The 22,797-nt window shown below is 37.8% G+C and overlaps 1 protein-coding gene across 1 annotated transcript in view; it reads left to right on the top strand.

The window, feature by feature from the left end:
- CADPS2 (calcium dependent secretion activator 2) overlaps window positions 1-22,797 on the top strand; it is a 509,442-nt gene that overhangs the window by 372,325 nt on the left and 114,320 nt on the right. Inside the window, 2 exon segments of the mRNA XM_027573409.2 lie at window positions 16,505-16,606; window positions 22,457-22,520. Coding sequence (XP_027429210.1) covers window positions 16,505-16,606; window positions 22,457-22,520 — 166 coding nt within the window.

Below are 22,797 nucleotides of genomic sequence, written 5' to 3'. Positions count from 1 at the left end.
ATGTCTGTCAAGACACGCATTCAGAGCACCGTTTTGCTCATTACCTGAGCTACCTCTGTCAAAAATTCAAAAAGGAAAAAGGATCGCCTTTTGTTATCGACTGAAGTGAAGGACAACAGTGCTGTCTGGATTGGAAATGCTTCCGGGAGCACATCCTTATTACCCAGCTTTGAGCTCTCTAGGTGCTCTCTGCCACCACATCTCCCGTGAATAGCACTCGGAGCGCTTCAGAATAAAAGAATAGAGTTAAACAGAAAAGGTCTGGCTGGTGCTAAGACTGAGGAAGAGAGAGAAAAAGGAAGGAAGAAAAAAGTGAGTCAAGGACAGAAACAGACACATTCCTGCAGGAGGAATGTGTCTCACACAGCCTCACACTCGGCGATTACGCCGCTGAGGACCCACAGCAAGGAGAAAAGAGACTTTTGGAGACAATGCATTACAGGGCAAAGTTCTAGGTTGATATGTGTGGTTATACATCTCGGTTTTGCTAGTCAGGCTGAGGGTGGGGAAGGTTAAGCAGCAACACAGAATGGCTTTTATGTGTCCGTTTACCGTAAGGTGTGTGTGTCCAATGTCTTCATGGGCTCTGGGGCAGTTTAGTAGGGCCGTCTGCGGCCTGCTCCGCACCCGACAAGGGCCAGCTCAGCTGCACCAGCTTTCAAGTACAGGTACCGGACGACGACATGACTGGAGTGCATATACAAAGTAATCCCTACTTTCTCTGGACTCCAGGTTATGTCACAGAGTAGTAGGTGGCCTCCGTGGGATCAGTCACGTTATTATATGACGATGTCTCTGTCTTCATAGATGATAACATTTCCTCTTATTTATCACTTCAGAAATTGTGCCTCAACTTCCTGTCTCTAATTTTAGAGACCATGATGCCTTTGTGAGTAAAATCATGGATGATTGCATCAAATAGGCTCATCAAGGATTTTCCTTACGACTTTCTTTTTTTCCTTTACCACTTCTTCGTGCTAGTCTTTGATATATGACGTAGAGAAAATAAGTGTAAATGTCCTATCAGTTGCGAATCTGGAGACTCGCTTCTGGGACAGGTGGGCAACCAGATCAAATGCTGTAAACAAGATTTGTCTTCATGTAATGTGGCCAGGTGAACAGGTTTCATCCTACTGGTGCAAAGGTGGAAGGGACGGTGACCAATGAGTACCTCCTCAGTATACCCTGAGGCTTCTTTGTGGATTCTATCCGAAACTATAGAACAACTTCAGATCTGCCTCAGTCAGGCTTGCCCAGCAATGTCATCTGTCCCCACCGAGCTTGGAGTTCACTACTAGAGCAAAGTCGTTACGCCTTTCAAAACAAGACAGACAAAAACAGAAAGGGAGTGGTAGGTGAAGAGACTTAGTATGTGGCAAATAGCACTGAGCTAGGAGAACATCTGCCTCCCTGCCCTGGCTCTCCTATTTCATTTTGAGCAGTTGGTCCTGTCTGAGCCTCAGTTTCTCATCTGTTCACGATGAATAACTCTATCAATGCCGTGTACCTCCCGTTGCTGGAAAACACTGTGGGCCCTAACGTGACAGTGGCAAAGATGTGGCCGAAAGCAGGAGTCAGGAACCCAGTCACCCAGGGTAAGTGAGTCCCTAGACTGCAACCCGAGGAATAGTTATTAAGGTCAGTTACCTCTGTTTTCCCTCCACACCATTCATTCACAGCATAAAGCTCGAGATTTTTCTGAAATAATGCACAAAAGAGCCTACTGAAGGAAAATCATTAAGGAAGAGAGAAGACAAAGGATTTCTTCAATACGTGTTAGCGTTCAAATCAGGTTAACAACAGATGCAAGAGCTACCCACTAGTGTAGCTTTTCTTAAGCGTGGGACCTTTAGAGCCTTCTTCGTGTCTAGAATTAGGTGTGGAAAAGTTTGGGGTCTTCAGTTGGATTTCCATGTAATTTTCTAATGTACTAAAGTTTTTTAAGAATGTAGTATGTAATGCTGTTACATAAAAAGCTATCTGTGCACATCTATACCACTTACTGTTACTATTACCAGTCAGTTTAGGGTTTTTAGATGTGTATTTATTTATTTTTTTTTTATTTATTTTTAAAGATTTTATTTATTCATTTGAGACAGATACAGAGAGAGAGAGAGCATGAGCAGGGAAGAGGCAGAGGGAGGGGGAGAAGCAGGCTCCCAGCCGAGCCGGGAGCCAGACACTTAACTGAGCCACCCAGGTGCCCCTAGATCTATGTTGACGCACAGAATTGGCCTACTGTTTTCCTTTCTCCCACTGCTCCTGTCAAAATGTGGTATCCAGGTTATCATAGCCATATAAAATGAGTTCGGGGAGCTTTCCAGCTTGCTCTGGATAAGTGTCAAATGACTTTTTTTTTTTTAATATTTATCAATAACTCATCTTTAAAACTATCTGGGCTTTGAGACTTATATGTGGAAAGATTTTTACCTACTGCATTAGTTTATTTTGTAGTTAAAGTACTATACAAGCTTTCTGTTTATCTCTTGACTGAGTTTTGTCAGGTTACGGCTTTTCAAGAAATAGTGCATTTTATCTAAGTTTTCAAATGCATTGATATTAAGTTCACATTGTTCTCTTTGTACTTTTTGCTCTACCTGCTTTTTGCACATTGTAATATTGTTTATTTTTACCTTCTCTTTTTTCTCCCCAGTTCATCGTGCCAAAAGTTCGTAAACTTTATTAGTCTTTTCAATAATGTAACTTTCGGCTTTGTTGAACTAGACTGCTCCTTCCCCTTTTCATTAATTTTTTTAAAAATCAACTTTTTAGAATAATTTTAGATTTGCAGAAATATTGGAAGGATATTACAGGGAATTTCTGTATTTGTTCCCTCTAATGTTCCATCCTATATTAGCATGGCACATTTGTCAAAACTTAAGAAACCAACATTGGCACGTTACCGTTAACTGACTACCGGTTCTTATCTGGATTTCCCAGTCCATTTTTTTTTGTCCTTGTTATTGATGTCCTTTTGTTCTGTCCCAAGGTCCAACTCAGGATGCCATTCATGCTGCCTTCAATTGTCATGGCTCCTCTGATCTGTGGCTGTTCCTCGGTCTTGTCTTCTTTTTCACAGCCTTGACAGTTTTGGGGAGTTCTGGTCGAGTATCTTGTCAAACATCCCTCAACTTGGGTTTGTGTGACATTTTCATGGTTAGAGGTGATGGGTTTTTGAAGAGATAAATGCTCTCTTCTCCCAGCCTATCAGGGAGTACATGATACCCAGAGGACATCACTGGTCATGTTAGCCATGATCACGTGGGTAAGGTAATATATGCCAGGTTTCTCCACTCTAAAGATAGTACTTTGCTTTCTCTATATTTTTTGAAAGTAAGTCACTAGGTCCACCTCACACTCAAGTGGAATTAAATGGCATTTCCCAGAGGGAGGACCAGTTACATACTTCATTTGGAATTCTTCTGCAAGGAAAATTGTCCATTCTCCTCTATTTAATCAACCATTTGTTTATATCAATCCGATTCATATGTAGTTATTTGATACTTTGGGTTATAATCTGATACTGCTTTTATTTTCTTGCTCAGATCGTTCCACCTTGAGCCACTGAGAGCTCTTTTAGGCTTACTCCCTGTGATGTGCCCCATCCTTTTTTTAATTTAAAGCACTTTGTTACTTTCTGGTACTAAAACATGCTGCAAAGTCCTCTTGTATTTTCGGTGACTGGTGAGTGGAAAGTTGTCACTACCATGTGGTTTCTTCCTTCTGCTTAGGCCAATTGTTACTTTGTATCATACTTTGTACTTGAGGTTATTTATTAAGGCACATTCAAGTTTTAAATTGTTAAATCTTCCTGGTAAATGGAAATTATTATTATCTAATGATCCTTTTAATAACTATCAATGCATTTTGCATTCAAGTTTACTTAGATGGTTATTAATGTAACCTTCTTTTGGTGGGTATTTGTCTGATATGTTTATTCATACTTTTAGCCTTTCTGTATTTTTGTGTTTTAGTGTACCTTATAAATAGCAAACTAGATTCTGATTTAATTCTCCATTATGACAATTTCTTTTTTTTTTTTTAATCCACTTAGTCCATTTACAATTAGCATGTGTGTTGATGCAAGTAAATTCATTTCTACCATTTGATTTTGGCCTTTTTTTTTTTTTTGACTCATGTTTGTAAGCTTTTTGTTTTTCTTGCCTTCTTGTTTCATCCAGAATCTTCTATTTTTTCCTCCTCAATAGTTTACATTTTCCAACATTGAGATTTTACTGTGCATATTGCTTATATTTTTAGTTTTATGGTAATCAACAAATTTCCTCTCCTTCTAAGAGTGGAACATTTTGCTCCAGCCATGCCCTTCCTCTCTCACATGCTTATTTTGCCTGGTATTTTAGTGGTGTCCTTGTTTATTTGTATTCTGTTTTGTACTCAATACTTGCTTAGATTTAGAAATTATTTTCCTTTTTCCTAAAGTATATTCTCTGGAATTTCTGATAATGGAGCACCTATAGATAGTGAATTTTTATTTGGAATTGTGCTTGTTTCATCCACATTTTATAAAGAAAATTTTGCTAGGTGTGCAGTTCTAGATTGACAGTTACTTTCTCTCAGAACTTTGAAGATAATACTCTATTTCCTTGTGGCTTCCTCTATTACCAATACAAAGGCCGTTCACAATCAAATTGCCATTCTTTTGAGGAGGATTAGTCTTTGCTCTCCAGATACTTTCAAGATTATTTTGTTCTTTAGTGTTTTGTGGGTTTGCTATAACATATCCACATGTGGATTTCTTTTCATGGATTCTGTTTGGGATTCCTGTGGATTTCTGATCCATGTGCCCTGATATTGAGTAAGTGTGGATTTCTTTGAATTTACTCTGATTTGGATGTGAAGATCCATGTTTGCCATCATCCTGGAATATTATTATCTCTTTAAATACTGTTTCTCCTCTAATCTCACTCTTTTCTAAAATTCCAAGGATCATATATGAGGCATTTTATCTTCTGTATCTCTTTTAATGTCTGTAATACATATTCTGTCTACTTATTTCTCCAGCTGCATTCTTTGTTATATTTTTAGTTCTCTTCTACTCAGAACTTGGCAAAGTTTTTTCTATAAAGGGCCAGATAGTAAACATAATACGTCTTTTGGGCTTTGTGGGTCGTATGGTCTCTGCTACAATTGTTCAACTCTGTGTTTTAGTGCAAAAAGAGCCATGAGCAATATGTAAACGAGTGAGTGTGGTTTGTGTTCTTTTTTTTTTTTAAACGATTTTATTTATTTGACAGAGACACAGCGAGAGAGTGAACACAAGCAGGGGGAGAGGGAGAAGCAGGCTTCCCGCTGAGCAGGGAGCCCGATGTAGGACTTGATCCCAGGACCCTGGGATCATGACCTGAGCTGAAGGCAGACACTTACTGACTAAGCCACTCAGGTGCCCCTTGTGGTTTGTGTTCTAATAAAACTTTATTCATAAAAACAGGTGGTGGGCTATAGTTTGCCAACCTTTTCTCTACTTAATTCTCTTTAGCTATAACATCTACTTTTCAACCCATATATTGCTAATTTCAATTACTAAATATTTTAGTTCTGGAAATACTATTGGGTTCTTTTTAAAACCCATTTGATTGTTTCTGAACATCTCTGATTTGATTCTTGGTTTTTATCCACCCCCTTTTTTCCTTAGACCTTTTATAAATTCTATTCTGATCAATTTCAATAACTAAATTTTCTAGGTGTTTATGTCTTATTTCCGCTGATATTTTTGCCATGGTCTCTGTTTTCTTATTCAGCTAGTGTTTGGGGTTTTTTTGTTTGTTTTGTTTTTAGTAAGCAAATATACTTGAAATTCATGAGAATTCTACAAGGCCTGGTTTGAGAATACTTTCTTTTAAAGAGGATTTGCTCTTTTATTTGGTGATGGAGGTGCTACTGGAGCTACTTTATTTTCTTATCTTGGCGATTTCTTGATTGCATAGGTAGTTCCCAGTTTAATGAGGCCAGGCATATGGTGCATATTCTCAGGAAAGACTCCTTCACTCCCTCTTTAGATGTAGAAACAGATTTTCTTGTTGGCTCCCCATTACAAGAATATTGATTCTTTCTGGACCATCCTTTAACTGAGAGTACAGCCCATTCATGGGTCCCAGTCTTTGCAGGAATCTCAGGTTCAGCGATCTGTGGGGTCGCAGACCCAGTGGTGCATTCTCTTAAACACGGCTGTAAAGCTTCCTTAGTACACACATTTTCCCCCAAGGCAGCCCTGATGTTTATATTCATCCCTACTTTGGTTCCAGTTTCTGGTTCATTTTTTCATTTTCCTAGCCTTTGGAGAGTTTGACTTTCTTAGAAGTTTACCGCATTTAACTATATGCTTGTTATAACTTATGCAGTGTTTAGGTGTTTTGTAGTGAAAAGGTTTATTTGGGGTATCAAGTCGATCCGCTATACTAGGAGCAGAAGTCACATGATAAAATTTCCGTTTTGAAAAAAAAAATATTTAAACATCTCTCTGGAGAACCTGTTGGAGCCCTTTCTATAACCTCTACTTCAGGTTGCACCTGATTAACTGCTGCTCGTCTGTCACATCTCAACTTCAATATCATCCCAAACTGAGTCCTTCCCCGAAAATCCATACTACCTCAAAGCTTTGTACTTTTGCCCTTCTTTGGTGTAATTGTACATTACTGTCTGATTTTTCTTTTTTACGCCTTTCCCTATTATAAACTCTGTTAGGGCAGGAGACATTTTTGTTGTGCTTGTGATAAGGAAAATCTGTGTCCTAAGATGGCCGACCGAGCCAGCAAGAGAGTCCCAGTCCTTGCCCCGGGGCTCTTCCGGCTTCTTCTCCCTGCTGTGCTTCCCTCACGCACCAGTCCTGGTCCTTCTCCCTGCCCTGCTTCACGCACGCGCCAAAAGTGCCAAGTATGCAGAAGTAGAAGTGTATAAATTGCTCCCTTTGTGCTCGGGGCTCAGACCTTTGGAGAGCACTCTCTGAGCCCACTGGCATTAAATAAACCTCTTATCTCCAAGATCTGCAAGTGCCCCTTGGTTCTTCCGTCGGGCGATCCAGTCCAAGTTCCGTAACACTAGTAGTATCCCCAGGACCTAGGCAGGTACTCAGTAAATATCTGTTAAGTAAGGAAATGAATGACATGGGACCATTGGTTTACAAATTTTATGGGTGAAATATTGGGGCCCTTAGTAGAGTTCACAATTAACTATTGTTCTTAATCAAATGCAATGATTTTTATGACCCATGGAAAGACCCTGTGTAAACCAGAAAAATTGTATCATTTTACCACACAGAAATTAATAGATTAAGACAATGAAATACCTTTTTATGTATAAAATTGAAAATGATTATAACAAATGATAAAAACCGCAGTTGATGAGGTTGCAGGGAAATTAATCATTTCACGCACATGGGTCACAGTGCAAACTGATAAGTACTTTCTTAAAAAGCAATTTTGTAGTATCAAATGTTGAAAATATCATTACATTTGCCTTAGCTTGGGCTGCCATAACAAAATTCCATCAACTAGGTGGCTTAAACAATAGAAATGTACTTTCTCACAGTTCTGGAGACGGAAGTCAGAGGCCAGCAGTCAGGTTCTGGGGGAGACTCTCTTCCTGGCTTGCAGATGACTGCCTTCTCCCTCTGTCCTCAGAGAAAATCTCACTCTTGCTCTTCTCATAAGGCCACTGGTCCTATCAGATTAGTGCTCTACCCTTATGACTGACCTCTTTTAACCTTAATTACCTCCTAAGCGGCTCATCTCCAAATGTACTAACATTGGGGGATAGGACTTCAACATATGATTTTCATTCAGGGTGGACACACTTCAATCCACAGCACCACTTAAACTAACAATATGCTTTTAGGAATTTACCCCAAGAGGGCACCTGGGTGGCTCAGTCGGTTAAGCATCTGCCTTCGGCTCAGGTCATGATCCCAGGGTCCTGGGATCCAGCCCCACATCAGGCTCCCTGCTCAGGGGGTGCCAGCTTCTCTCTCTCCCCCTGCTACTCCCCCTGCTTGTTCTCGTTCTCTCTCTCTCTCTCTCTCTCTCTGTGTGTGTGTAAAATAAATAAATAAAGTCTTTAAAAAAAGAAAAAAGGAATTTACCCCAAGGAAATAATAAGAGATGGGTTAAAAAAATTATAGTGTTAAGATTGTATATATATGTAAGAATATAAGTATATTATATACTCTATGGAGGAAGAAATACAGGGAAAAAGTCTAAATTCAAATGGAATATTGGATTAATAAATTCTGGTACATCCATAAAATGAAGTATGATGCTTCTATTAAAAAAGCATATATTAGGATTTTTGAATAATGTGAGATGTTGATACTTCATTATAAGAATTAAAAAATAATCCAATTACAAATCAGAATTAAAACATTATGATTAGGGGTGTCTGGGTGGCTCAGTCAGTTGAGCAGCTGCCTTCGGCTCAGGTCACGGTCCCAGGGTCCTGGGATCGAGCCCCGCATCGGGCTTCCTGTTCCGCGGGGAGCCTGCTTCTCCCTCTCCCACTCCCCCTGCTTGTGATCCCTCTCTTGCTGTGTTTCTCTCTGTCAAATAAATAAAATCTTAAAAAAAAAAAAGTTATGATTAGATTTTATAGAATGAAAACTGGAATTATATTTACAAAAGAATATTACCTATTATTTATAATTGGGACATCTAAAGAAATTTTAATTTTTGTCTTTTTCTGAATTGCTCTCCTAAATTACGTTCATATAGACCTTTAACTAAAAAATTGGTTTGTTAAAATAATATTAGGTATGGGTCAAAGATGACCTATCAGAGAATACTACCAATCTTATGCTCTTTATTTTTGTCTAAAAATCACCATGATATTTTATTTCTCTTGACTTGTAGAATGATGTGCAGTAATGAATTTAGTTTGATTCCAGGAGAGGCCAGTTATCAAACACCTTGATTACTGTCCATGACCTGTATGTTTGTCAGTAACTTAACAAAAAGCTGAGTCACAAGATCTCATACCTTCATAGAGTCCAATTACTGCATTTTTTAAGAAGTATCTTGTTTTTTAGAACCTCCAAAGAAAATAGACTACAGTAGGAAATACAAATAAGAATTAGGGAGGAGTGCTTGGAAAGAAAACAGGATTTTAAAATTTCATTTGCGAAGTATTTTCTCCTAGAAAATGTTTCTTCTAGCTCAGTGAACGTAAGGGTCAATTAATTTCTTCTGGATAAGTAAAACTTCCGGGAAAATTAAAGGACACTGATTATGTGACCAATATATGACCATCCAAATGAGGTACCATTTTGTTTGGAACAGTAAGACGTGTTCTAGGTTAGGGAACAGAAATATGAGACTGTTGTTTTCTTCCTTCTCTTTCCATCATTTCTTATTCTCATGCTGTGTCTTCCTCTCCTTTTTATTCTCTTCACAAATGGACATTGATGGGAAATACACGAAGTGCAAAGTGACTTTTACCTGCTGTGCTGTGAGCAGAATTGACAGTCCAGAAATGCTACTCCCTACGTGTCTCTCCCCTTCCCACTTTGTCTAGAGGAAGCTAAGATGTCCCACATTCCTCATGGGAGAGGGCACATGAAAAGAAGCCTCTAAGAAACTCAGAATCACCATGAACTTGGTCATCGGCCCTGTCATTGCTTGCAAAATAGCTTTTATTGCAAGCCTCCAAACTGCCATGACAAAGGATGGTACTTGATGAGCTGGGGAGGGAGGGGGTTGGGAAATCTAGCTCATCAATTTACCAGACTTGCCTACACAATGTTAACTCCAGGGGTATTAGTTCCTGAGGACTCTGTTCCAGGCAACATACAGACTCCTAGAGATTATAAAACCAAGGACACTTTTATCCCTCAAGTATCTAGAGGTTGGTCTAGCTGATAAAACGATTGAGAAAATAACCATGGAATATGTTACAGTTTTCATTAAATAATAAAACAGATGGCTTGTCAGCACTAAATGATGCTTTTTAAGTGGGAATTGTGGAGAGATCCCATGATTAAATAATTTTGAGAAGTGATGTCAAACCGATTTCTTTACTATCAGACTTCTCAAACACCTTAATATGCCTTGCTTCCATTATGGACCTCCAGCAAGGTCTCATAATTTGAGACCAGAAAAAATCCTTGGGCTTTCTAACCCTCTTTTTTGGAGGATGTTTTCAGGAGCATTGTTTTTTAAAAACCTGTTGGCAGCCGGATGAAATGGGTATTAAAATTCGTTCTTATTGTTCTTTATGGGCCTCTGAAAGGTTATATTATACTGGAAAAAAGGACCATAAAATGTATGAACTATAAACTGTTCAAGGGAAGTGAAGCTATGAGGTTAGTCCATATTTAAATATTTAAGCACATTCCCTCATTGATGTTTGCTCTTCTGCTCAAATGCCTGACTCTACAACCCAGTTTCACACTCTTTTCCTCTTAGATCTTTCTTGAAATATAATGTAATGATTCTTTCCTTCATAGAAACTAATTTCTTATCAGAACTACCTCAAAAGCCATGAGAGGTAGAAGATGGAGAAGATAATACTGTTCCTCTCTCTTGTTTCTGAGTAGTCTTTCAAAAACACCCTTCTCAATTTAGAGCTTACATTGTACTTTTTTACAGAAAGAGTTGATAGTGATGACAAGAGGGCCAGAATACAGAATGGATTCTGTTTGTTTCTAAATGCCTAATCTTCCAGATTGATGAATAGCACGAGTTCTAAAATCCGTCATGAGATCTCTTCGTTCATGTAGGAATTTAATAAAATAAATTTGTATAGGCCTTAATACGTATAGGAACTATTTTTGGACAAATCTGCCTTTCAAAAAAGGGTGTGTGTGTGTGTGTGTGTGTGTGTGTGTGTGTGTGTGTGTGTGTGTGTGTGTGTGTGTGTGTGTGTGTGTGTGTGTGTGTGTGTGTACGTGCGCCTGCATATGATGCTTTCTCTGAAGGCAGAATGAGACCCATAGGCAGATAGATGTAAGAGGAAGATGTTGAGCATCAGTGGCAGAGTTCCATTGTGTGCGAATTCCTTTTTTTAAGAATCTTTCCAGTATAATTAACACAGACCTAACTACATTTGCTGTCCCTTTGCTTATTATGTAATGCCAGAAGGAAGTTCTGTGTCCTAACTTGTTTATATCTATAAATAAAGGAAATGCGTCTACCATTAAACTTTCTTTTATAATTTGCTCATATCTTAAACTTTCATGGAACATTATTCTTACAAAAATCATGTGATCTCAATAACTACAGGCCCCAGGAAAAAAAATGATAAGTTTAAATCTTGAGACATGAGAATGCCCTTTTTTTCTTGGGACAACTTTACTATTTATTTATCGGTCATAGAATTAAGCTCCAATTAACATTCAAATCAGAAAATTGGCCTTTTACTTTAGAATTTTCAATAACCATATTTTAACATTGTCTTTTTATCAGTATCAAAGAGGCATTACTTATTTTACTTTTGTTACCTCGGGGGGAAAATTCTTTTATTGAGACTTAAAGCAAATGATTTCACTAATAATTAAAATGGCAGGTAAATACTAAAAATTTTATGCTAAATGTAAAAACAGCTAACTTTTGTCAGATCTTTTTACCCAGAGTACTTAACTATTATTCCTGTACTGTTTGCTTTTCAAAAAATTTCCCATTTTACGTACCGTTAAATGATTTAAAACATTCCAATTAATGTATGCCCTATTAATACTAATAAGCAATATTTGTGATATTACTCATTCATGAGTTTTTATTATCTGCTATACCTGGTATTTTTATATTCGGTGTATTGTTTATTCACGTCCTTAGCATTTATTTGCCGTTTAGCATTTAGCATCAATTTGCCAGCTGCCATTCTGGGTACCAGGGGTGCAGCACAAAGGAGGCAAACAATAAACAGATCTATCACATGTGGGGTGATGGCATATTATGTACAATGACCAGCAATAAAACGTGCTAAAGGAGAAGAGACCTGTGGGAATGAAAGATTACACCTTTACAGCAGGTGGTTAGAGGTAACCTCATTAATCCTGAGTCATGTGGGTAGACATGAGAAGACAGGGAGCAAGCCCTGTGTGCCTCGGGAAAGACCCTCCCAGGGAGCAGCATGTGCAAAGGCCCTGAGGCCTGTGAGTTTGAGTCCTGTGTTTGAGGAATAGCTAGGAGGCCGGAGTGGCTAGAGTGAAGGGACCTGCTAGGAGGGGTAGAGAAGATCAGAGTGAGTGTGTGTGTGTGTGGGGGGGTGTCCTGTAAGGTCTTGCAGATCATTATACGAATTTTGGCTTTTGGAATGAGTATTAGCATTATAAGGTATGGCTTAGGCTTGGAAAAGGCTCGCTGTAGTGTGTTACCAATACTCTGACATAGAAAAGACTAGAAGAGGGAGACTAAGGAGGTTGTAACCATACTTGGGATATGTTTTGAAGGTACAGCTGACAGCAATTAATTTATAAGCTGAGTTTATAAAGCTATTATTTTAAATCTCTATTACCCTGGGTCTACTAGATGAATGTTCATAGAATACAAGTAGTTTAAGTTTCTCTTAAAGCTGCCTCCTGCAAGTATAAATTTTAAGGACTGACTTTGTTGAGATTTTTTTTTTTTTTATCAGTGGTGCCTGGGTGGCTCAGTTGGTTAAGCATCTGCCTTTGGCTCAGGTCATGATCCCAGGGTCGTGGGATGGAGCCCTATGTCTCACTCTCTGCTCAGCGGGGAGCCTGCTTCTCTCTCACCCTCTGCCTGATGCTCCGCCTGCTTGTGCATGCTCTCTTTATCTCTCTCAAATAAATAAATAAAATCTTTTTAAAAAGTAAAGAATTACTGATTCAGGAGCAGATATTTGAAATTTTATTGGTATTTAAGCTTTCTGCCTTATATAAGTAATATAGAAAATGTCTGAGGTAAGTATATTTAAAATATTCCACATTACTTCTCAGATACAGTTTACATTTTTTTTAAAGATTTTATTTATTTGAGAGAATGACAGAGAGAGAGAGAGCACATGGGGGAGGGTCAGAGGGAGAAGCAGACTCCCTGCTGAGCAGGGAGCCCGATGTGGGACAAGATCCCAGGACTCCAGGATCATGACCTGAGCCGAAGGCAGTCGCTTAACCAACTGAGCCACCCAGGTGCCCCAGTTTACATTTTTTAACAGAGATTTTTTTCCTCTTTATTATTTTCTGTGAAATATAGGGGAAAGAGAATAAGACATGGGCGCTAAGAGCGCCAGATTTAGAATGCAAGAGAACCTAGGTGTTCAAGTCCAGGCTTCTACTCTTTCTAGCTGTGCGACCTTGGGGAAGTCACCGAACCTTCCTGAGCTTCAGCAGCTTCCTTTCTTGAAGTCTGGAGAATGGGTTGCTGTGTATGCGTATAAAACAGCACAGTACCAGGGGCATATTTAGAATGTTCTTATTTATCATTGTTATGTTTATTTTAATAATGGCTATGACAAGGAAGATATTGATGACATAGGACATGTTTGCGTTTATTGGAAAGAATAATTTTAATATTCTTTAAAAGATTTTATTTATTTATTTGACAGAGCAGGAGCAGGGGTAGGGACAGAGGGAGAGGGAGAGGGAGAAGCAGATTCGAGCTGAGGAAGGAGTCTGACACAGGGCTGGATCCCAGGACCCCGTGGTCATGACCTGAGCTGACTGACAACTGAGCCACCCAGGCGCCCCAGGAAAAATAATTTTAGAAGGAGCTTTAGGCATGACTGTAGCAAAGCTGTTATTTATTTTATTCCCAATCACTTAGGTATAGATGTCCACTTCATATACCTAATATTCAGTACATAGTCTGGTGTATGCACTAAAAGGCATGTAAATAAGGACAGGTCCAAAATACTATTGTATTTAACTTGTCAGGTGTATACTGAATTTAATAATAAACTCACTAAAATGACAGCCTTTCACTGTATATAACCATCTTTATCTTAGTGAAAGTTGACACAAGTGATGTTCCTCTGACTTACCTTTCTCGCTTTTCATCACCTAAACCCCTGGCTCCATTGTGCCGGGTAGGCGAGGTGCCCCAGTGAAGTTTAATATGACAGGATGACTTGCTGTATCGCTGTGAATCACAATCTCCTTTGACAGTTGGAGCAAACAGTAAAATTCACTCTAATATAACCATGTGGTATCTGTCAGCAAAGCCAAAGAACCGTATCAGTGGTCAGAATAATAAATATATAAGTTCTTTATTCTTTTTCACCAAGTTTGCATAGGTGTATATAGTGAAATGCTGACCCACAACTTTGTGGTATGGATTTCTGTGCTATCTTTATGATAACACAATGTAGTTATAGTTTGCATCTGAATGCTCAAATTCCCAAGTTAATAATATATATAATACTCTCTGCTTGAACTTTTGTGATCATTGTTATACTTACTCTTAAGTTATAGTCTTGGTTTTGTGCTATCGTTAGCTCAGTGGGAATTGACTCTGAAGTAATATGTGAAAAAATCTATTATATTATAAATTATTGTAATAGGATAAATTATTATAAAGTATTGGGGTTAGCTCAGAGTTCATTATTTTGTAATTTATAGATCAGACTTTCTTTTCTCCTTCCTAAAAATATTTGAAAGACCAGTATTTGCCATTAGTTTTTCTGCAGTTCACATCGAAAATACATTCCGGTAGAATGTACTATTCTGACTATGAAATAAAATAATTGATGTTTCCCTACTTAGGAATGAAGTATAATTGTAAGATTTTCAAAGCATAAATTCCAGCAGCATGTGCGTTTCTGAAATAATAAATTATTTACTCTATAATGGCAAAAATTTTTTCAGACTTAAATGATGCTTTGAGATGAGTAAAAGGTCTTTAGGTCATTATGATTCAGGTATAACTTTAATTGCTTTTATCCTAATTGAGTAGTCGCAAGCATCAAAGATACACATGCACACACATGTTTATATGTGAAACAAGAGTGGGAGCGCCAAATAGCAATCTTCTGGGGAAAGATATATCAAGCATTCATTTTTCTTTGTTTTTCATAATCATTTCTACCTATCTTATCCATAAGTATTAAAAATTAGTTAAAATTATAAGTACATAAGTCTTTGGGAACTAAAATATAATCTTTAGAAAAATAAGCTAATAAAGGAAGAAATGATTGGTGTTTATCAAGTGCAAAGGATTCATTTTGTTGAAATAGACACTTTTTGAATATGAGATTAATAGGTCTTATTGCATTAACAAAGTTACAGTTCATAGGTTCAAAATTTTTGATGACTGTTATACAAGCAGATACTTTTTTTTTTTTTTAAGGTTTATTTATTTGACAGAGAGACCGCGAGAGAGGGAACACAAGCAGGGAGAGTGGGAGAGGGAGAAGCAGGCTTTCCGCCGAGCAGGGAGCCCGATGCGGGGCTCGATCCCAGGACCCTGGGATCATGACCTGAGCCGAAGGCAGACGCTTAATGACTGAGCCACCCAGGCGCCCCAATATACAACCAGATACTTAAACTGATATAGAATAAATTCTAAATCATTATTAGAAATATTTTATACTTTTAATCCTGATCTTAAGTAAAAGAAGATTTCTGTTCAGTCTTCCTAACTACCTCTAAAAGTCCTGATGTGAACTTGCCTTGATTCCATAGGGATATTTGGCTGAGCCCAAAATGCAGGAACATAGCTGATCTGTGTTCTCTATAAGTTTTTATTCAACTATTTGTTTTGAATTATAAGCCCCCACATTTAAACAAAAAAATAATGCAGTAAATCACCAAATGTATTCAAATTTTCTGTGTTTTTTACAATTAGAATGAAATCTCCAGTTTCACATTAGCTTAATTTTTACTTGGAAGAAAAGTAGTTAAAACATTTTAGTTTGCATTCAGTATGCTTTTATAATATTTTCATCCATGGGATATTTATTCAATTTGTCAAATGTTTGGTACCACATAAAACACTTTTCACTACCATTCTCAAGGACTAGTCATTGTTTTCAGTAGATCTGGAAAATATTTATTGTAATCCTTTACCTTGAAGGCTGTTTAAAACAGAATAATTCCATTCCATTCATTCCAGGTCAGAATATGAAGCAAATGGCTACAAATACCTCCTTTAAATAAATTTCCATTATAAAGATTTTATTTATTTATTTGACACACACAGAGAGAGCGAGAGAGAGAGAGAGAGAGAGAGAGAGAGAGAGAGAGAGAGCGCACGCGCACAAGCAGGGGGAGCGGCAGGCAGAGGGAGAAGCAGGCTTCCTGCATGAGCAGGGAGCCCAATGTGGGGCTCGATCCCAGGACCCTGGGATCATGGCCTGAGCTGAAGGCAGCGGTTTAACCAACTGAGCCACCCAGGCGCCCCATAAATTTCCATTATAGATGCAAGTAATATGTATAACTGTGGCCCAATATGCATTTTCCTTAATTATTCTTCAGGGAACTAGAGATAATAAAGATATATGTATATACAAATATATTTAAAAATAAAGATATATAAAAAATATGAAAGTAAACATTCAATCAGTATAAATTACTGATTCTGTTTGTTTGTTTGTTTTCCAGGCCTGATGGAATTGGAACTGTTTCAATGGAAGAAAAAGAGAGATTTGAGGAGATAAAAGAAAGACTCTCTTCCCTTTTAGAAAATCAGATAAGCCATTTCAGGTATATCCTCTATTCATTAAAATTAAGTATTTACTTTCTTCACTCAACACACCGGTTCCCTATAGAGGTTTATTATGTCTTTCTGTGGCTACTCAAGAACTACCAGTAGCTTCTTCTCCATTGCCTGCCAAGTAAGATCCATATTCCTCAGTCTGTGGTCTCCTTCTAAGCCTGCCATTCAGTTTCCACCATTCATTAAGGTAGGTTCCTTACCCCTTCAATTTGTGGAATGCATCTCTCACTTGCTTGTGCATTTCTCATCCTCAAGTAACCTCTTCCCCCGGTTCTAGTGAGTAGTCCTCCCTCTCTCTGAATCACCAGGCAAGGAGCTTCTTGTGTCCTGTCTTCATAGTAGAGCGGTTTTCGATCATTCCAGCAAAGACTGGAAAACCTGAAGTCTTTTAGCATTTATCATCTGTACTCTTCACTAGTCACTTATCACATAGTTATAATACCCATTTCTTAAGTCATTAGTTATTTACATTTTGTGAGAACAAGGGCCTTGTTGCCTGGCACAGTTCCTTGCTCAAAAAAATTAACCATTGATACTAAGAAACATTTACAGAATGAAAGATCAAAATCTTGATATTTTTTTCCCCTGATTATAGTTAGCTCAATAGAACCTAATGGTTAAAAAGGGAAATATTTCTGGAGAATGCAATTCAAGACAAAGGTGAAAACAAAGAAAGAGGGGTAGTTAAGATCCCTGAAGAGAAAATGAGTGGTAAAGAGGACAGACTCTCCATAGTGATAGTTAATAGAAACCCCAAGTGATGATTGAGCTTAGAAAGCAACCAGTTCTGATGAGAGCAGGTCAGAAAAATTCTTCAAGTGAATTAAATTGACAAAATACTTAGATGTTTTAGTATGTTGAGAGAGGATTTACCCACCTGGAATTGAGTTTGGAGTTCTATTTTAAAAAGATAATAAAGGGGCACCTGGGTGGCTCAGTTGGTTAAGCGTCTGCCTTCAACTCAGGTCATGATCCCAGGGTCCTGGGATCGAGCCCCGCATCGGGCTCCCTGCTCGGCGGGGAGCCTGCTTCTCCCTCTCCCACTCCCCCTGCTTGTGTTCCCTCTCTTGCTGTCTGTCTGTCTGTCTCTCTCTCTCTCTCTCTCTCTCTCTGTCAATTAAATAAATAAAATCTTTAAAACAAAATAAAAAAGATATTAAAAACAAAGACAGGTATTAATTATAAACAAAATAATGACATGTAAATCATAGTAAATACCGTGTCTCAGCTATCTAGCACATTTAAATAATATAAATACTGAATTTAACCCCCCAAAATGGCATAACTGTGTTAAAAGATAAGAAGGGCAGGAATTACATTTAGGATGGGGGAAAGCAGTCAAAAAAAGGAAAAAAAAAGAAGCTACATATGTCTAAAGTGGAGTAACAGGATTATATTTACCCTCCCATCTGAAACAAAAAAATTAAAAAAAATTTTTTTTTCGATGTGGAAAAATGCTTTTCAGCACATTAAGCATACGACAATGAATACAAGTGGTTCTTGAGAGATGAGAAACAAATGAATAAGCCCTTTCATTTTCTCCGCTTGGCACCAGGAGAGTGCTTCTGAGCCATGGCCCAGGGAGGAGAATCCCAGTGGACACTCTGACTTGAGGAGACAGAGATGTGAGTCCAGGGAGGGCAAGGCACCCAGAGTTTGCAGGTCAAACTTCTGAAGAGGAGAGGAGAGACCTGCAGGTGTTTGCTGAGGGGCCCCCTGGAGTCTTCAACTGAGTATTGATTTGAACATGTATGTAAGGAAACTATTTGAAGTCAGACAGATAATCCTTTCACTCTGTGGTAGGATTACAGGAGATAATCCTCAAAGCTAACATAGAGCTAAGAGGAGTACCAGTTTCTACCACCCAGATTGGAAAGCTTCTAAGTCATGGACAGAGGGTCAAATACTCAAGAGAATTCTTGCCTCAGTAGTAGAAAAAAATTAGCCCTGTTTTTATTGCTCCTAATAAGGATTAAAATCAAGTTTCAAATAAATCAAACTGTTTTTAAGTAATTTAACTGCATTCCAGAGCAAAGTTCAAGAATAAAGGAATGCAAAAATATTGAGCCACCAATAATGTAAAATAATAATGTCTAGCATCCAGTCAAAAATTTCTAGGCATACAAAGAAATGGTAAAATATGACCAATGAGGAGAATGAAAACAGCCAAAAGTGGAAGTGACACAGAAGATAGAATTAGTAAACAATAATATTAAAAGAATTCTTACCAAATGTCATATGTTCAACCTCTTAAGGGCGCCTATGGAAAACCTACAACTTCATACTTAACAGTGAAAGATTGAATGTTTTTCACCTGAGATCAAAAGCAAGGCAAGGATGTCTGCTCAAAAATCAGTAATCAAGGTTGTGTGGTGTGCACAGTTCAGAAATCCACTCATACACATGTGGTCAATTGATTTTCAAAGATATACAAAGATAATTTGCAAAGTACACTTTTTTCAATAAATGGTGCTAGAACTATTAGATAGCCACATGCAAAAGATTGACCTGGACCCATACCTCATACCTGATTAAAAAGTTAACTCAAAATGGGTAGACCTAGAAAACAGAAAATCTCTTTGTTCTTGTATGAAACAAAGATTCTTCAAAACACCAAAATCATGATTCATAAATGGAACAATGTTACCTTGAACTTCATCAACATTAAGAACTTTTGATCTTCCAAAGACATTGATAAGGGAATAAAAAGGTATATCTCAGAATGGGAAAAAGTATTTGCACAATACATATCCCACCAAATACTTCTTTCTATCCAGAATATATAAGTAACTCTTAAAACTTAGTAAGAAATGAAACAACCCAATAAAAAATTGTTTCTGATATTTCACCAAAGACACATGGCAAAAAGCCATATGAAAAGATGCTCAATGTCATTATTCTTTAGGGAAATACAAACTAAAACACAATGCAGTACTACTACATTATTTGTATAACTAAAATTAAAAAAATAATTACCACCCAACAAGTGTTGGCATGGATATGAAACTGGAACTCTGCATATACTCTTGATAGGAGTACAACCCACTTTGTAAGATGGTTTGCAGGTTTTTAAAAATTCAGACACCTAACATAATACCCAGCCATCCCGCTGGTAGGTATTCTCCAAGAGAATTGAAAGCCCATGTCCACACAAAGACTTTCATGTGAATGTTCATACAGCATTACTTCATAATAGCTGAATATGAAAACAAGCCAGATGGCCATGCCAAGGAGGAGATAAACAGTGTATGGCAATACTTCTGAGCAGTAAAAAGGAATGAACGGTTGATAGCATGAATGAGTATCAAAATATACTGCGAGAAATCAGATGCAATGAAGTATGTACTGTAAGATTCCTCTTATATAAAATTATAGAAAATACAAACTAATTCAAATACAAAGTAAATCAGTGGTTGCCTGGGCCCAAGGGGTGGGGAAGAAACATTTGGCAGTCATGAATATGTATATTAAATTGATTGTGGTGATGGTTTCACAGGTATATACATATGTGAAAACTTATCAAATTATATATTTTAAATATGTGCAGTTGTATGTCATTTATACCTCTAAATCTATTTAAAGCTAAGTACCTCCATGGTGGGAAGTTAGTAGACTAATATATAAAAGTGAAAAATCAAGAATTTGAAACATTAACATGTAGGTTAGGAATAGAAAGTTTAAATACAGAAAGAAATAGCTAAAAGTTAAAAACGTTTTTTTCTGGAGAAATTACTTGGGGCGTGGGGTGCAAATGACATAAAAACTTCTGTTTTTCATAAGAAGCCTTTAGAAGAAGTTTCCTTTCAGACTATGTGTATATATAATTTTGATAAAAAGAAATACTGTATTTTAAAATGGTAAAGAAAAACAGTTTAATTGTGGGACATGTCTATGCAGGCTCATCTATCTGTGTAATTAATTTACTAAGGTAGGAATCATGGTGATTTTAATTTATTCAGATTAGATATTAAACTTGGTTGAATTTTATTTGATGATTGAGTATTTTCCACTTTGCTTTGTTACTACAGAGCTGTCAAAGTGGTAAAAACCCAAAATATCCTGAAAGGCAGAACAAAACTATTCCTTTCTTTTAAAACCCGTTTTGTAAAGATTAATTAAGCCTCTGTGTAGTTATTTTCTGTACTTTATTGATTCAGGATTACTTGTACTCTGTAAATGTGTTGAATTATTTACACATCATGGGCAGCTAATGCTAATTCAGAACATACCCAGTGGGACCTCAGAGCCCTGAAATGCTAAATGTAATCTGGGGATCAGTAACATTCCATTCATAAAATGTGTCACCCACAGGTTAATGGAAATAAACAATAGGAAAGACAATGGGTGGATTATGCAAATACACTGAAAAGATTTAAGCAGGGGGAGGGGACTATAAGAACCCAATTTGTGTTTTATTTAAACGTGGATTAAGGTTTATGGTATACAAAATGATGAAAGCTACTTTGCTAATTTGCTAATGCTCTAAAAAGCAACACTGCACAGGAAAAAAAAAACAAATTGGTTGTTGCTTTTGTGCATGGTAGCAGAGGAGTAAGAGAATGCATTGAAGCACGAGTTAGTTGAAGGAAACTTTTAACAGTAAGTGAAATAAACACTGTTCTGAAGAAAAATTGAACTAGATTTATGATGTTTCTTGCATTTATCTGACACTAATAAAAGTTTCATAAAACTAAAACCCAATCCTAATATGAATTTAATAACTACTTTCTGAGAAATCCATCTTTAATCAGTCTTTAAAATTTGCTGCTATAAAACAAGTTGAATTTAAATGTGTGTTTTTAGGGAAACCTGTTCAGATTGTCTTGTGAAAAAAATAATTTCATTGTGGATTACACCTTAGAAGATGTGTTTACCAAGTCCCTGAATAATGGCAAAGGACGTGGAAATCTATAAACTTCAAGTCACTGGTTTGAAGATTTCTAATCCAGACAGCTCAGCTGCCTTTAACACTTGATCTTGAGGCAGGGGGCGGTGGTTGGGGAGAACGTGATTTACTGAACCTGATTCAAGAAAACCAGGAGCTCCAGCAGGATGAAGAGGCCCTGACATTCTCTGCTCTTTAAGTGGAAAGTGACCTGAAGAGGAACCCCCGTGTAGAGAGCAATAAATCTGTTACCACCATGTGTCAGCTAACTTCTGAGGAGCCCACTCCCTCGCCCAGCCTCTGACCCTGATTGGGGAACACCGCGGTGACCTGCCTTCTGGTTGTTGGTGTATATTAGGAATGCACGGCACTAGAAAACTGAGGATAACCTTCCCCACTGGCAAATTGCGGAGCTCTGGAAAGTTTGTGTTTTGTGTGGGGAGGTTGTAGAGTTAGCTACTGGCATAATAGACAGGCAGATGTCAGGAAAGGGGGGGGCAGGTGGAACCTGTTTTGTACTCGAAGTTGTGTCTGTGGGATGTGCTTCCATCTCAAGCCACACATAAGTACAGGAGGAAATGGGGGAAATCATTTTGTTTATCATGGGGCTTGAATAACAGCAAACCTTAAGAAGATTTTAGGAAATGTATTTTAATTATCTCTTTACTGGTAGAATCTTGGAGGTTTTTGTTTTGTTTAATTTACTATGTTCTTTCTGAACATCATCAAAATTTTAGAACCTTTTCATCACAGTTGATACCCTTACTGTTAAAAGAAATTGAAAGCATGGAACCAGGTAAACTTCTGCCGTTAAGATTTTCCCAGATGGGTTGATGCTATTTTAACCGCCTTTCACTGTTCTTCAATAATGCCAAGTAATAGAAGAGGGAATTATTGAGCAGTCTTGGATATTAAATGTTTGACTTTTTTGTTCCTCCTTTTGTTTTTAAAGATACTGTTTTCCCTTTGGACGACCTGAAGGTGCTCTAAAAGCTACGCTTTCGTTACTTGAAAGGGTACGTTCAAACACTACTTTATAAATGCTATTTGCACTCTCAGTTGCTGTGTATTTTAGTGACTGAACCAGGCAGACAGGCCCATTCCTCACAACGAGTGTGTTCTCTGAGGCTGTCAGTCACATTTCATCACTTTCTCACCTGCTCCTAACTACATCTAACTCTTCCTGCCTCCTACTTCTTCCTCCCCACAGCTTTTCGGAAGCCCACCCCTGCCATCTGAGGCTGAGTTGATGGCATCTTGGCGTACCCATTTTCCCCACCTCTTAATTTCCCT

The sequence above is a fragment of the Zalophus californianus genome, chromosome 12 (assembly GCF_009762305.2).
Source record: "Zalophus californianus isolate mZalCal1 chromosome 12, mZalCal1.pri.v2, whole genome shotgun sequence".
Taxonomy (NCBI): Eukaryota; Metazoa; Chordata; class Mammalia; order Carnivora; family Otariidae; genus Zalophus; species Zalophus californianus.
Note: the sequence above shows the minus strand (reverse complement) of the source record. Positions and strands in the feature narration are given on the sequence as shown.